This window comes from Lampris incognitus, unplaced genomic scaffold, assembly GCF_029633865.1.
Source record: "Lampris incognitus isolate fLamInc1 unplaced genomic scaffold, fLamInc1.hap2 scaffold_214, whole genome shotgun sequence".
Lineage (NCBI taxonomy): Eukaryota > Metazoa > Chordata > Actinopteri > Lampriformes > Lampridae > Lampris > Lampris incognitus.
In genome coordinates this window covers 9121-26162 of record NW_026611172.1, presented here as the reverse complement: position 1 = coordinate 26162, position 17042 = coordinate 9121, and the positions used below count along the sequence as shown (strand labels likewise).

General features: G+C 45.2%; 1 protein-coding gene across 1 annotated transcript; it reads right to left on the bottom strand.

Moving 5' to 3' along the window:
- Positions 1-10057: 10057 nt before the first annotated feature.
- On the bottom strand, positions 10058-16782 carry LOC130133021 (tripartite motif-containing protein 16-like). Its single transcript, XM_056301905.1, has 7 exons — positions 16499-16782; positions 15278-15652; positions 14946-15041; positions 13095-13328; positions 11698-11857; positions 11515-11574; positions 10058-11431 (listed from the first exon to the last, which is right to left on the bottom strand). The coding sequence occupies exons 1-7, from the start codon at positions 16739-16741 to the stop codon at positions 10908-10910; spliced, it is 1692 nt and encodes a 563-aa protein (XP_056157880.1). The 5' UTR covers positions 16742-16782; the 3' UTR covers positions 10058-10907.
- Between the last annotated feature and the right edge of the window lie 260 nt (positions 16783-17042).

Here is a 17042-nt window from a genome sequence, read left to right as displayed (position 1 = left end):
GTGAAAAACAACAAATCTTTCCCTGTGTCCTTATTCTTTCTCTTACTTATTTCTTCCTAAATTTGCGACAACTCTCCGTTTTTACAGGAAAGAAAAAGACGGTCCCAGACTCGTTCTTTTGATTACGTCTTATTTTGTCCAAATGGTTTTGCTGTACTAAACTAGGACACTTATTTTCTTTCCCTCGTGGTGTTTCTCTATGTGTTTTAAACATTACATGTGAAACACATTCATTGCATGGTATGCCACAATACAATTATATTTTCTCCTACTTCTTAGTAGCCAATGTCTTTCCCTGTGTGAGTTTATCCAACTCTCCCAACCATATGCCCCCTCCCTCAGTTATCGGGGGCATCTTATCCACTAGGGCTTGTACGTCACCCAAATTCCATGGTTTATATCGGCTCCCCTGACCCCTATGCAACCGCACGAGTGGACACTGCAATCGGGACCTAGCCCGTGTCTGTGGAGGGGGCCCTGCCCCCCCCTCTCTCTCTCTCCCTGGGGATAACAACAACTCTGCTTCTCTCATTATTTCAGCGGCGGAGGTTAGTAAAGCCCCCGCCACTGCACACTCCTCTCTCTCTCTCTACCTCCCTCTCCCTCGTCTTCCCAGCTTCCCTGGGCTACGCCCATTGCTCCCACATGGTAGGTATCTGATATCTCATTATCATCTTCACAAACCCCCGACAATGAGCCTGTGATGGCCACTGGCCTCTCCCCCTTTTTCCGCTGTTTCGGCTTCGGCCGCGCCCCTCTAGCTCCCTGTTGTCTGGCTAATCTCAGTTTAAACGGGACTTCTTCCTCCTCCTCCGGGGAGCTAGGCCCTTCATTCACAGTCTCTATTCTCCCCCGTGATCGGGTTGCTATCTTGGGGGCGCTGGGCACCGGAGCTGTTTCAATTTGAAATTTACCATCCGTAATGTTCAATACCGGATATAATCCGCCCTCACACTGTCCTTGTGGCTGTGGGCTACATCTTCCCACCTCGTATGGAGGAGGATCCTTTTTTTCTATCTGGGGTCCCCCTGTCTTTTTCTCTTTTTCCTCTTTCATGCAATGAGCAAGCCCTTGCCACATGATAGCATAATTATACCATCTTAGTCGATCTTCCTCAGCTTGCCTTATAGTCTTCTTCCATTTCCTCTGTGACATCAGCCCACATGTCTGTCTCTTTTTCTCTGCCTCTACTCGCTTTTCCTTACACATTTTTTCCTGCTTCCACAAATACCTTCCCAACGGAACGGCGTCCTCCACTTTTCTCTCTCCCCTTATAATAGCTTCTTCTAACCTCCTTTGTTCTTCCTCCCTTCGTCTCGCCTTTGCCCCCTCATTTTTTTTGGTTCGTCATCATTTGTATCAGTATGTCGCTCTGCTTCTGCAGGGACTTCCACTGCGGTCCGCCACCGCTTTTTTCTCCTTCTTCTTTTTCCATTCTACCTTTTACGTCTCCTGTCTATCTGTTAGGGACTCCAACCCTTACTCTATTTAATCTATTGTTCAGGGACTCCAACCCTTACTCTGTTTAACCTATTGTTCAGGGACTCCAACCCTTTACTCTATTTAACCTATTGTTCAGGGACTCCAACCCTTTACTCTATTTAACCTATTGTTCAGGGACTCCAACCCTTACTCTATTTAACCAATTGTTCAGGGACTCCAACCCTTACTCTGTTTAACCTATTGTTCAGGGACTCCAACCCTTACTCTGTTTAACCTATTGTTCAGGGACTCCAACCTTTACTCTGTTTAACCAATTGTTCAGGGACTCCAACCCTTACTCTATTTAACCTATTGTTCAGGGACTCCAACCCTTACTCTGTTTAACCAATTGTTCAGGGACTCCAACCCTTACTCTGTTTAACCAATTGTTCAGGGACTCCAACCCTTACTCTATTTAACCTATTGTTCAGGGACTCCAACCCTTACTCTGTTTAACCAATTGTTCAGGGACTCCAACCTTTACTCTATTTAACCTATTGTTCAGGGACTCCAACCCTTAATCTATTTAACCAATTGTTCAGGGACTCCAACCCTTACTCTGTTTAACCAATTGTTCAGGGACTCCAACCCTTACTCTATTTAACCTATTGTTCAGGGACTCCAACCCTTACTCTATTTAACCAATTGTTCAGGGACTCCAACCCTTACTGAGCTCTAAGCTTCCCTCCTTTGGGGGTCCTCAATTCCCCGGGAGAGTTTTCCCAGCCTTAACCTCACCCCCTCGTCAGAGAGTGAGTGGGTGCGCCACTACCTAGGATCTTAGACAGAGGACTCCAACCTCTTCTACCGATTATCTCCTTTTTACTCTTACCGTAGGGGACTCCAACCCCTCCTCTTTTGTTAAACTGCCCGCCTTCTCCTTCCCGAGCTTAGTACAATTTAGTAATTCAGTCCAATATGCAGATTTCGTTAAAACAGGTTCTGCTTACCTTATTCGTGTTGTGGGTCGACCCCAAGCTCGGGAGGTGTCGGCGGGCAGCCACACTGTCCAATTAGGCCTGCTTCTTCACATCCCGGACGAAGCCCCCAATTTGTTGGGAATCACCTTCGTGTTCCTCGTCCCCGGGTCCGTTGATGTGAAGAAAACAGCCACCACGTCTTAGGAGATTAAAATAATTTTATTGAGTACAGACCTGGAGACACACTGCCAATCCGTCGTGTATGTCTGACTTTCTTTGTGTGTGAGCTTCTTTATATGCTAAACCTCCCTTGTTCATTCATCACACATGACCTTGATTTTCGTGTCCACTATGTTTGGTCAATGCTCCCTTTCATGGTTGAGCTTTAGGGAGTGCTCATCCTGTCTGGACCTGTAACTCTTATCGGGGGCCCTCCTTGCACCAGACACGGTATCTCTCCCAAGGCCCCAGGGGAGGGCAACCCACATTCAGTGCGAGGCATGCAATATATTTCATCTACATGAATGTGTCTTTCTTCACCCTCTGTTCTGGTTGCATACATTGGTTACAGAGTAATACAAATACAAATAAAATATAATTATAAATTATAAATATAAATTAAATATATTTAATATCACTTAACACTGGCCGACCAAGCCTAAATAAAAGCACGTGCAGACTTGGGCTGGGTACCGGTACTCACGGAACCCGGGCCAGGGTGATGAGCAGCCAAAGCAGGCTGGGAGAAGAGAAGAGAGCTGAAGAGAGGCAGAGATGAGGGGGGGAATGGCGACAGGCGCTCCACCGTGAGCGCAGGTCGGAGAAGTAGAGGCGACGAATGGCGCGAAGAATCCTCACACACACACACACACACAGCAACACGAACAGTCACAGGCCCCAAGAAGAGAAACGGTCTCCGTTGTTGTCCCCCCGAAGAGCTTTCCTTCCTTCACTGGTCCACACACCACGACTGTCGATCCTGAATCAACAGCATAGACTAAATGACCAAGTCCAAATACCAGCTCGTTTTAACCTGGCAGCAACTTGTCACTTAGCTAGCGTTAGCAACACTCGTTAGCTAACATGAATATGAATGAAGCGCTAGCTAGCCTAGCGCGATTAGCTTATAACACTCTTCTAACGCCACAACGAGTAGTCACAGTTTTACACAATAGTTCCAGAAACATGTATTTACCTCTGGGATATCCTATAAGTACACACGAGTCCACAGGAGTCACAATCCGTTGAGCCAACATTGTGTACAAACGGCTAACGTTACAACACAGAGAAGCTTCGGTTCCTTCGTCTTCGTCTTCCAGCTTTCTGACCGCTTTGCCTCAAATCACCGACGTCAAACTTCTATGTCCCGCCCCTTATCTCAGCATACATACGGGTTGGCTAGTTACAGTAAACAGTGACCAATGAAAACAAAGAAAAGGGATGACTGACATATTCATCCAGATAGAGGAAAAGATTAGCAATGGGCAGCAACCATACTGTAAACACTTGAAATAAACAAGGCCCATGAGCGAACTGGCATTAGGGCTTACTGTATAACTGATACACTCAACTTGTAACCATTGTAAATAGCAGTGTATATAACCATGAAGAGAATATAGCTTATTTATCAGATGAACTGTAACTTATTTATTTATCTTATTTATTGTAGCTTCATACAGTAGCTCAAATAAGCACTGGGCTACATCTATCTATCTAATCTATTATTACTAGAGTAATATATACAAAAACACAATATAATGTGCACATAATCAGGGTGGAGCATCTTTCTTTTTGCCATACCTCTGGGCTTCAAGTGCAGCCCTCCACTCAGCCAGAGTCATGGTGGCTGTGGCCTGGCAGTACCAATTACCAAAGTCCTGCCTGTGGGTGGCAGGGTGCCGCTCCCTCTGCCACTGCTTGCAGGGGATGGTGTCACTGTTCCTTGTGTAGTTCCTCATCTTTCTTTCTTTCTTTTTGTTGCCACTCTGCTCCTCCTCTTGTCTTTTCTTCTTGTGATAGTGCTGGGTGGTATAAGGCACATCTGCAGGTGGTCCTGCAGGTCTGGAAAGAACCACAGGAGCCAGAGGTTGGGAGGCAGGCAGGAGAGGTTGGGAGGCAGGCAGGAGAGGTTGGGAGGCAGGCAGGAGAGGTTGGGAGGCAGGCAGGAGAGGTTGGGAGGAAGGCAGGAGGGGTTGGGACAGACAGGGGAGGTTGGGAGGCAGGCTAGCAAGGTTGGGGTGCAGGCTGGAGAGGTCGGGGTTCAGGCTGGAGAGGTTGAGGGGCTGGTTTTGGTTGCCTGGAGAGGTGGTGCGAGAGCTATAAGGACAGGCAAGCTAAGACCAGCAGATGGAGCCACTGGCAGGCTATGTCTCTGCTTCAGTTGGGATGTCCCTGCAGTGTTAGGGGGCAGAACAAAGACATGGGGATTTGCCACACTGCCGCTAGGCACACAGGGTTGGCCTTTCCTCTTAACTGCAGTAGGCAGGCTCTCTGGGCCTCATGTTGGTGGTGTTTGGAGTAGAGATGCCTTGCTCCAGTACACTCTTCTTCTGCGTTCTTTCAAGTCTGCAGTAGCTAAAAATATTCCAAGCAGTATGTTTGTATATCATAGTGTAATATCACAGTACAATATATCTACAGACAGTAGCACAGACACTAGGTCATTATATATTATAAGCAAAGGAAAATAAACTAATAACTCTAAATAAACTACTCTATCAAGTGAGGTGACTGCAGACACTTGCTAAAAATCCTTATTACCATCCTCATCATCACAATTATGTGGTGGGACTCAGGGATCAGGAGGATATTTAACTTGTACAGCATTAAGTACGGTTTTAATATAATATTTGTGGATCACCCAAATGATATTTAACCAATAAACTAAATTCAACAAGTAACAAATGAAAGACTTAACTATGTTTTACATTGCACATGAAAACAGTCTTTGTTGGTGAACGGTTATAATTTGGTGTCATACTGTCAGTTTTTAATAAATGTGACAGTAAAACTTAATGACCTAATGAAAGCTGAGGGGGTCTCCCAACTGGGCTGCATCTGAAGCAGTATTTACACATATACTTATGCAAATGAACACTCTGTGAGGACATCAAACCACATCTCTTTTTTTACACAACAAACACCTACAGTGTGAAGAATGGTTGAGCACTGATGCGATCAGGTAGGAGGATTTCACATTTTTACACATTGTCACACTGAGGTTACCAAAGAGCTTGTGGCTTTTGAATGAGCAGTACTAATGCATGTTGTCTTCATAACAACGTACCACGCACAAGCCAGTGTAGCTTGACAAAAGACAGAAAACCAGGAGAGATGCACCATTGGTTGTACCACAACAAATGTGTGGAAAACAAATCAGGGATTATTTAATCGGCACATCCGATGAATGAGACTGATTGGTCCAAACTCTCAATTGATCAGGTGGAACAAGAAAGGAACACAGGTTAAGCTTTTCTCCTCTTTGTGAATACGGCCAGTGAGAAATGTGGATTACACGCCACAGACCAGATGTGGAGAGGCTGACCAACCACTGACATGTTGGGAATGTGGACAGAAGCCTCGTCAGGAGCATGAAGCTGTCAACGCAGAGATGTGATGACTGCATGGCGTCTCAGATGAAGGAGGAAGGAGGAGGAAGGAGGAGTTCTCACCGTGTGATACGTCACTTCATCATCATCATCACACACAGACCCTGCAGGACACAGCAGCACACCACACAAGGCGACACAACACCACACGTCACGACACACAATGACACAAAAAAGACACAATACAACAAAACACCACATGAGAGGACACAACACCAAATGACACATCGCTCAAACACGACAGCCCATGAAATGACACAAGCACACACAACACAACACAAAATGTCCCTCGGTTGAATGTCTTTATCATCATTTACAAATGAATGACCTTCATGGGTTTTACCTGACAACGGTGAACAGCTGAACACCAGGGACAAATGCTCAGATAGTATAAAAGTTGTGGCCTTCATGTCTGGAGGTGATAGTGTGTCCCACTAACCTGGGACTAAATACTGTCTGGCACTCTTCCCTGTGTCTCCTCTATAGAGGATCCATATCAGACGGCTTACCTGTCCTTCAGCCCTGCTCTGCTTCTTCTTCTCAGATGACGGAGGTGGTGGGGAGACCATCACTGGGATCAGCCTGCACAGTTTAGGACACATGTTCGGCTCAGTGTTGGTCAGCGGCACACAGCTTTGTACTGAATCATTGTCCTTATTCTATTCTACATCTCTCCATTTTACTCGATCCTATCCAGAATGAAATGTGGAAGACAAAACGGGTTGCCTTGACAGGTGTCCAGTATGCCGTGGTGTCAGTAGAGGGACTTGTTGCAGCACTGACAGCAGCTTAAGTAGAAGCGACTGACGTGGTAATACAAGTGCAGGTAGCTGAAGTAGGAAGGATAACAGAAGTAGTAGTAATGGTAATAATATAGGTGGTAGTAACAGAAACATAATTAAGAGGAGTAGCGTCTGCTTCTGATAGTAGCTCTATTCTATTCCTTGGTTTTTATTTAGTCAAATAGTTTCCCCCTGCAGCAGAATAAAACACAACCACACCTCACATGACGTCACACATTTAGACGTTCTATCCTATTCTATTCTGTAGGAAGTTAGAAGTTTAGGTTTCCGGGGGCTTTGTGTGTGTGATTGTGGTCAGCCAGCGTTTGCTGGTCGGTATGTTAAATGCCAGTATGGAGTTCACCAAACTCACCAGGAAACATGGCTTTAAAATGTCGCCTGGTTTTCCTTGTCCGGTGGAGGATTGTGTTTTGGCAGTCGGGGAGGTTGTGGGTCACAGCAGCATTAAATCTGCTGCTAGAATGAACGGCGCTGTGGAGATTTGTGTCGATACTGTAGACAAAGCAGTGGTGTGTTATGTGATTTTTTTGTAAACTGTGGGACTTGGAAGTGTTTTGGCTGTGGAGGAGAGGGTCCTTTGGTTTGGACATGTCCTGAGAAACACTCGTCTGATGACAAAACACAGAGTGAAGCAGTGAGAGGAAACAAACAGAGTAAAACCAGGCAGAGCAGCGAAGAGACACCAGAAAAGGAACAGAGTCCAGACTACGCTGACAGAACTGAACCACCCAAGCAGAGAGAAAAGTCTGGAAAGAAAAATGTAAATGATGAAAAAGAGGCACAAGGAGAACAGGCGGTGGCATCAAACACTACAGGCAGAGCTGCAGAAGGTGTGGTGCTGAGCAGCGATGAGGATTTGATGGAGGAGAGAAACATCTGTAAGGTTCCTTCTTCTGAAGAGAAAGCAGTCAGCGAAAACAAGTGGCTCTCAAGCCAAAAAAGGAGCAGTGGTCTGCATTGCACCCTACCCCAGCGCTCATCCCCGTGGGTGGTGGATCCACAGGGTGTATCTATATCATTAATAAAAGCGGAAACAGTAAAATAGGAAATTATTCTAACCGAGAGGTTACCTCATCGTTTGTGGGTTCGGTGAGGGCCAGGGTGTGGGCTGGTGTTAGATTTTCCAAACTGATGAGTGACATGTGTGATTTGGAGCAGCAATGGTGTTACAACATCATCTGCTCCGTGATAGGTGGAGATGTATAGCTGTACAGATGTATAGCCCTGTGATTGGTTAACCAGTCTGGTGCTGTATAATGGGTAGCTGTTTTCCTTTTGGTTTTGGATCATGGCTTTCTAGTTATTTTTCATGATTATTTTTTATCTATTTATTTATTTATTAATGTTTAATTGTGATATTTTACTATTACTCCTTTTATTCGAGTATTATTCGTTTTCTATGATTTACTTGTCTGTGCATTCATTTTTTCCCCAGTAGATTTTGCTGGTGACACTGGGATGGTGAGCATATGTTAAATAAAGGTTCTTTAAAACTCAAACTCTCTCTGTGAGACACACACACACACACACACACACACACACACACACACACACACACACACACACACACACACACACACACACAGAGTTATAGTAAAGTTATAAAACAGCATATGCTCTCTGAGCTCTTCTGAAGCATCTTGCAGTATTATAGGAACAAACATCATCACATCAGTTGGTCTGAACAGGAAATATCATGCTAACCTTTCAACCCAGCGAGCTACAAAACAAACCACAACAAATAAAACCCACAATACACCATTTTACAAAAGCATTTCACAGCCTTGGTTATGTTGAATTGGTAATTGTAAAACTCACATTATCTCCATCACGTGCTGTTTGATTCCCTGGGGAAAATAAAACAAGTGTGTGTGTGTGTGTGTGTGTGTGTGTGTGTGTGTGTGTGTGTGTGTGTGTGTGTGTGTGTGTGTACATACACACAGGGTGTTGTGATGCGTCTAGTGCAGCAGTGTGTAGTTGGAGGGAAGGTGCATGTGTTCTTCCAACCCGCTTGTGTCCTTCCTGCCCTTAGCTTGCTGCCGCTGGCTAGCCTCTGTGGCGAATAGGGAAGCATGCTAGCCTGTAAGCCTTCCCTTGCCAGTACACAGCCTCTCCTTCACCAAGACTCCTGCCAGGCCTCCCCGTGGCCACACGTGGTAACTGGGGTCTTGCGGCCCCAGGCTAACTTGGCAGGGGATCTGGGAGCAGCAGTGGGCCCCAGAGATATGGTGTGCAGGCCCACCCTGGTGGACACGCCCTGGCACCTATCAACCACTGCCCCGCTGCCTTGTGGGTGGGTCTGGAAGACATAAGGCTAAGGGAGCTCAACCCAACAGAAAAGCAAGCTGTGGCGGCACGCTTCGAGGCGGTTTCCGAAAAACTGGATTTCCGGCAGCCCCCTGCAGTTGTGTGGAGGTGCCGGTCATCTAGGGATCCCCCTTGCCATCAGAACCATCTCCCCTACAATCAGGTCATGTGGCGTTGGGAGAAGCGCACCCCCCATGCCACTTTAAAAACCATCTCTGCTGCGCAGGGATCTTCTGCTATCTGAGTCCTCAAAGGACCCACAAATAGAAGAAGATGGTCATCATCGGGCACGATGGACAACCAGCAAGCAAGAGTGTGTGTGTGTGTGAGTGTGTGTGTGTGTGTGTGTGTGTGTGTGGGTGTGTGTGAGTGTGTGTGATACTCCTGGTGACATGTTTCATCCACACATCCAAATGGAGGAAAGTGAAAACCCCTCTCTTCTGTTTTCACCAGGAACCTTGTGGACAATCATCTCATCCTCAGAGCTTTGAGACTAATGGACAAAAAAACAAAACATGCAAAATCTCTCCTCAGAGCTAATTAAGATCTGGAAATATCTGAGGACCTCGAGAGCAACTATGAAAAAGTGCAGACGTATTAACTTTGATTTGTTTTATCTATTATGTTTTTGTTCTCTATCATTTATGTTGCATATTTTATTTTATTGAAGTTATCTGTCTTACCTCAGGTGTCTTGTATGTTGAGAGATGCTCACTGTCATGGTTTGTACGCCCTTATGTTTTATAAATGAACCACTTTCAATAAATACATAAAAACTATCATAGGAGTGAACAGGCGCCATTTCTAGACCCGGTATCCAGTTCTAGTCTATTACATCCATGCAGGGGACAGAGTTAAGAACTCCATCACCAACACAAATGTTGTTTATACACACATACTTGACAAAACAACAACAACAACAAAACACGAATGGGACTTTTCTAATTCAGCGTCTTTACTGATGTGAGCACATGAAATTAAAGTACATTTAATAAGGAAGTACAGTCCACAGTACTGGAAACATGGCAGACGTGCTGCTGTTACTGGGACATATTAACACATGAGTGAAGCCACTAATACAAACCTACACACATGTTCACCTGCACAACATGTACATGGATGCACACAGGTGAGACACAACCACTTCTGTCTCTCTCTCTGTCACACAGACACACACACACGGAATAAAACATAGCTTTTATTTACAGGTGATCAGGAACAAAACACCACTTTATTTGACACCACACAGAAACCATCAATAAACAGGAAGCTGACTCGTATATTCTTAAAGTCGCACATATCATCAACATTTCTCTACAACACACAATCATAAGGTGAGTCCAGTAAATCCTACAGCAGGGAGAACAGGGGCAAGCAGGGCACCATGGATGTCCATCCATCCAGCCATTATCTTCATGTAAAGCTAACTAGTTTGATTTCCTTCGCCTCGCTCTTCCATAACAACCAGCATCTTTACTAAGACTACAAAAAGCTTTAAAACTGCCTTTATTTATCAGTCTGTGTGTGTGGGGCTGAATTAACCTTCCTTCACTCTCACTTTGATCAAACCACATCCATCAGCTGCTGCTTTTTAGCGCCCGTTTGGTCCCCCTGGATAAGAACTGAGACTCTTTTGAAAACCACACAAAGAAATGAAAGTGGTGAAAGAAACCCGTTCACCAAACACGTCTTCCTCTGAGGACAGCTCTGCCCTTTCCACTCGTCAACTATTTCCAATCATATATTTCAAACGCAGAACAAATCCTGACACGTAACCGAGATCTTCCCTACCAGACCTTCATCACCTCTGCAACCGATCCTTTACCCCACAGTCCAAGTCCAGGATAGAGAGGCTGAGTGAAAGTGGTGTTGACTTTGTGGAGGAGGGTGGTTGTGTCAGAGACGCTGTAGAAAGACAAAACACCTGCCTCGTGGTCCAGGAACACTCCTACTCTGGAGGAGGAAGGACCTGACACCTTTGTTTCTACACTATTGTGTGTGAACCTGTAACGACCCCCAGAGCAGTTAAACATCCAGGACTTGTCATTATAACCAAATGCTGAGTCACCTGATGATCTCTTGATGTCTTTGTATGACACTGCTATACCAACACCATCACCACTTAATGTCACCTCCCAATAACAGCGTCCAGATAAGCCCTCCTTGCACAGCACTTGGTAACAGTCAGTAAACCTGTCTGAATGAGGAGGATAATTCAAGTCTCGTGGTGTCAGCGTCACCTTCCTGTTGTCCTCTGACAGGGAGACATGTTGATGGGCAGAGTTCACATCCAGCGTGAGAGGACGACAATCTGAAAGAACAGAAGTATTAATGTCAACCTGCTGTCCTTTACTTAATAATTGTTGTATTTGTGTGTTGCAGTGTTTTGCTTACACAGTAACCAGTCTTCTCTGGTCTCTGGTTCTGGTGGCAGTAAGACACCTACAGCAGACGCTGCAACGAAAAGCACAACAAATACAACACGTTTATAAACTAGATGAGACTGCAAGTGTACAGGGAGGTTTTTCTGTGTGTTAGTGTGTGTTTTTCTCTATACTCCATATTCCTTTCAGCTACCTGCAGATGAAATCCTGGGCCATGTGTGTGTCATGATGTGGTCTAGTTTGTCTCTGAGGACAGACACAGCATCAGTCACATCTCTGAAGTAACGCAGAGGACGCACAACAATGCTCGGTGAGTCCAGAGAACCAGCCGGGAGGGAGAGAGACTTGAATTTCTGGAGTGAGAGAAAGAGAGACAGAGAAAGAGAGACAGAGGAAGAGAGACAGAGAAAGAGGAAGACAGAGAAAGAGAGACAGAGAAAGAGAGACAGAGAAAGAGGAAGAGAGACAGAGGAAGAGAGACAGAGAAAGAGGAAGAGAGACAGAGAAAGAGAGACAGAGAAAGAGAGAAAGAGGAAGAGAGACACAGAAAGAGGAAGAGACAGAGAGAGACAGAGAAAGAGGAAGAGGAAGAGAGGAAGAGAGACAGAGAAAGACAGACAGAGGAAGAGGAAGAGAGGAAGAGAGACAGAGAAAGACAGACAGAGAAAGACAGACAGAGGAAGAGGAAGAGGAAGAGAGAAAGAGAGAAAGAGAAAGAGAGACAGAGAAAGAGAGAAAGAGGAAGAGAGACAGCGAAAGAGGAAGAGAGACACAGGAAGAGAGACAGAGAAAGAGAGAAAGAGGAAGAGAGAAAGAGAGACAGAGGAAGAGGAAGAGAGACAGAGAAAGAGGATGTAGTTAAATTGTGTGTCTCCAACACAGGACGTCTCATCAAACACGTCTCTCACTAAACCCTCTCCATCTGGCTGTGTGGGTCAGTGAGCTGACTAGGACACCAAGTACAGATTGTGGCTCATCACCTTTACTACAAATCCTTCCCCATCTTTCCTGAAACTCTCCACAGAACAACCAGAAACAGAAGAAGAGTTACGTTTGTACCAAGAATCACTATTATTTCATGAAAGATAAAAGTCCCACACAACCATCGGCGTCGCCAGGTCATCTTGCCGGGGCTTCAGCCCCAACGTTTTGAGCGTCGCCCCGAATATCATTTTAAATGTGAGCCTATGTGAAGCCCGACACCACACGTGACGTGTGGGAATGTCCGATAGTCTTCGTCACGTAACAGCCTGTCAGAATAAATGCTGGTCTCTAAACTAACTCTGTGTGTGTGTGTGTGTGTGTGTGTGTGTGTGTGTGTGTGTGTGTGTGTGTGTGTGTGTGTGTGTGTGTGTGTGTGTGTGCGTGTGTGTGTGTGTGTGAGGGAAAGATAATTTAATATTCCAGGAAACTAATGTTAACATAAATACATGTATCTTTCTTCTCTCGTCTGGTATTGTAGCATGTCAATCAATGTTTACCATAGCAGTTGTGAAGTATTCTGCTTCTACTCAATACTACTACTAATTACTAACAACTGCTAATATTTTAACACCACAAGTCATAATTAATCTGGGGAGTAAACAGCACCTGAAGGAAATGGATGTGGTCGTCAGTGTGTGACAGCTGCTCCAGCTCAGAATCGCTCCTCCTCCACTCTTCCATCTCCTCCTGCAGCTGCAGGAGAAGCTCTTCAGCCTGACTGACTGCAGTCTTCTCCTGGGCTCTGATGAGCTCCTCCACCTCGCTGCGCCTCCTCTCAATGGAGGCCATCAGCTCAGTGAAGATCCTCTCACTGTCCTCCACTGCGGTCTGTGCAGAGCTCTGTCAGTAGAAAGATACAAACACCTGCCTGGTAAAGAAGCTGCATTTCATTTAAGAAGAAGGACCAGATGGATCCTAAATGTACATGTGACTAATATGAACTTCTATTCCAGTCCTTTCTTCCACCTCTGATGCATTTTAAGCTGTGTTAGTATCACACTTTATTTAAATAGATAGTTACAAATCCCTTAGCAAATAAACTCAACCGATGAAAATAAGACAATAAAACGAAAAGGGTGAGATAGGGTGAAAGATAAAACATGTGGCAAAACACCTTGTGCAACTACTGGGCTGCGAACATTGTAAAACTTTCCCATTGGGCATTTACATATGAGAATCAACAGGGCACAGATTGGGTTCACATGGAGCTCTTATCCAATCCTTTAGCGGTATTCACCTCTCCACTACCACATAATCCTAACATACAAATAACAAACCCGGTGGTTAGAGCTTCACTTAGGATAGGGCTCCAGTTTAGGAGGCATCTTGGATTAAAGCCTGCCAGCGGTCTTTTCCCAGCAGCAAATAATCAGTTCTTCTCGTCATGTGTGTTAGATAAGGCATTTCAACATTGGCATAGACATGGACTGGTGTTTTTCTGGGATGTATTTAAAGACGGAACATTCACCTCATTTGAAACACTTACCAAAGACCATAACATACCCACATCCCATTTTATTAGACACCTTCAAATCCGTAGTTTTGCCAAGAAAGTGTTCCCCTCATTTCCGTATCTGCCACCCAGGAGCCAATTAGATGTTATTCTAGAGATGGATCCCTTTGGGGGAAAACGGGTCTCTATAATTTACACACTGATCCAGGGATTGAAACAGATATCCTGGGACAAAACAAAGACTGCATGGGGGAGAGAGCTGGGTGTAGAGCTTTCTGAGGAGGCATGGCGGGACAGCTTCACTCGTATACATACGTCCTCATTGTGTATACCACATGGCTTCATTCAGTTTAAGGTGCTTCACCGTCTTCACTACTCGGGGGACAAGCTTGCCAGAATCTTTCCCACCACACACCCTGGCTGTCCGAGGTGCAGCCATAGTCCAGCCTCGGTGGGACATGTCCTGGGCATGGCCCCTCCCTCAACAGTTATTGGGGACAGATATTCAATGTATTCTCACATATCTGTAAACAGACCATAACCCCTGATTTTCACACAGCCATCTTTGGCATACCGCCCCCTAACTGTAAGGGGGCAACTTTGCCTAATTACTAGCACGCAGACTGATCCTATTTAACCGGAAGTGGAATAAAGCTCCATCGTTTTTAGTAGTGCATAGTCCTTTTGTTTCTTTTCTTTTCTTTTCTTTTTCTTTTTTGAGCCTTGGGGGGAGGGGGGGTTCCTACATGTTTATTTTTTGTTGTTGTTGTTGTTCGTGTGTCTTGTATACCTGGTCCAAAAAAACTTGAAAATTGGAAAATAAAGTTTTCAACAAAAAAAAAACCACCTTGTGCAAACATTTAGTTCAAGGTGGGACTCTCCTCAGCCAACAGAATATATCTGATCCATCATCTCTGCCAACCCTCGCTAGGAGAGAGGCCAACATGCTCATTTGTCACTTTACCAGACAAACAACAGCACACACTTTAGTCCATTTTCTTCACCTTCAGATCCTCCACAGCCTGTCTCAGCTTCTTAATCTCCTTCTCTCTCTCCTGGACTCTCTGCTGGGCTTTCTGGCGACTAACATCCAGCCGTTTCTGGAAGAAAACATACCAAAACATTGCAGCTGGGCAAAGGGAGAATAAAGAGGGAAGCATTTCTGTGTCGGTCAGTAGTTTTTAAGGTAACACAGGGAGCCTCGGCTTTTAGATGTGCTGAATATTCTGTGTTGAGAAACTGAAGGTTTTCCATATACAAACCAACCCTATTCTGCATGTAACCTCACAGCACTGCCTCTTGTTTGTTGGTGATCAACAATTTGTGTTGGTCCTACCTGTATCTCAGCCCTTTCTGCTGCAGCCGACACTGTATCGTGGCCCTTATGTTCATCCATGGTGCACAGATAGCAGATACACTGCTGGTCTGTACGACAGTACACCTCCATCAGCTTGTCATGCCTGGAGCACATCTTCTCCTGCAGTCGGGCCGTGGCAGAGACCAGCTTGTGCTTCTTCAGCACAGGAACAGTGTAGTGAGGCTGGAGGTGAGTGGAGCAGTAGGAGGCCAGGCACGCTGAACAGGTCATAAGGGCTTTGTGGGGTCGAGTCCCTGTGCAGAAATCACAGGCCACATCTGTGGGGCCAGCATAGGACACATCTGCAGAGGGAGAGGCCTGCTGGTTCCCTGTTGTCTTCAGATTCTCCACAATCTGAAATATTAAAATCCTGTCTTAAAGGAATTATCTGCTGTGGTCATGATAAAATGTACTACTGCTACGATCACTACTTATGGTGATAATAATGATAAGAAAGAAAATCAACATCACTACAATGTTGATGTTGTTAAGTTAGAATGAAGTGAGGAACAAAACAGAGAAACATGTCAGTAATAAATAAGATATGGGAAAACAGTAATATAAGAATAGGAGTAAAATAGTGTGGAGAACATATATGAAAATAACAAAATGAAAGCCACTTTATTTGACATTGTATTCTTACAACGAATTGTATTCTCACAATGAATGTGTTGTCTGCATTTAACCCATCCTATTGTATAGGAGCAGTGGACGACTCCAGTTCTTCTTTCCATCGCCTTGCTCAGGGGCACAGACAGGAGTATGAACCCTAACACGCATGTCTTTTTGATGGTGGGAGGAAACCGGAGCACCCAGAGGAAACCCACACGGACATGGGGAGAACACGCAAAGTACACACAGAGAGGACCTGAGAAGGCCTGGGGTTCGAACCCAGGACCTTCTTGTTGTGAGGCAACAGTGCTAACCACTGGGCCACCATATATTCAAAATATATGTAAAATGAGTTGAGATAGGAATGAAATCAACAGAATAGCCCAAGGATCTAGAACCTCATTTGGGATTGTCCTCCTGGGGTAACAGAACCGAAGGCTAGTCCAACACCTCAATAATAATATTACATTTCAATGGATTGAAGCTACAAACTACTAAAATGTGCCCACGAGTATTTCTTTTGCCAGCAGCACAACAACTGCCACATCTGCCTCTTATAAATGACTTTTCTCTTCCTGTCAGTCTCACCTGAGCCAGCATGGTGTTCTTCACAAGGGCAGGCCTCGGACTGAAGGTCTGTCTGCACTGAGGACAGCTGTACACTCCCTTCTCTTCATCCTTGTCCCAGCAGCTCTCTATACAGTCTCTACAGTAACTGTGTCCACACTGAAGAGTGACTGGCTGGTTGAGGAGGTCCAGACAGATTGAACAACACAACTGATCTCTGTCCAGCAACAACCCCTGCTGCTGCTGCTGCTGCTGCTCAGCCATTTTACTGACAGCCTCTCTCACACTGACGGAAAAGAGCAGACAGCAGTTTCGTTTTCTCTGAAAACGCCTGGGAGACTGAATGGGAGGGACTTCCTTGTTCTGTCCAGAGGGAGAAGCTTTACAGGAGCACAGGGGTGAGCAATGAGTTACAAAGTCCAACACCCACAAACATGTTGTTTATATACACACCGACAAAACACGACAGGAAGTTACAGACAAGAAGTGTAATTAAGACATTAAAATGGTCTTAAGGAGTCCGTTATATTCACGTGCCCAACGTTTATCTGTCCCCGTGCAGATC

Bases quoted from the DNA above. Each gene is read 5' to 3' on its own strand.
- LOC130133021 (XM_056301905.1), bottom strand. From the start codon at position 16,741: ATGGCTGAGCAGCAGCAGCAGCAGCAGCAGGGGTTGTTGCTGGACAGA. The intron at 15,653-16,498 runs GTGAGACTGACA...TTAATATTTCAG, and splicing joins AGAACACCATGCTGGCTCAG to ATTGTGGAGAATCTGAAGAC. The intron at 11,432-11,514 runs GTAAGCAAAACA...CTGTTCTTTCAG, and splicing joins CAGAGAAGACTGGTTACTGT to ATTGTCGTCCTCTCACGCTG.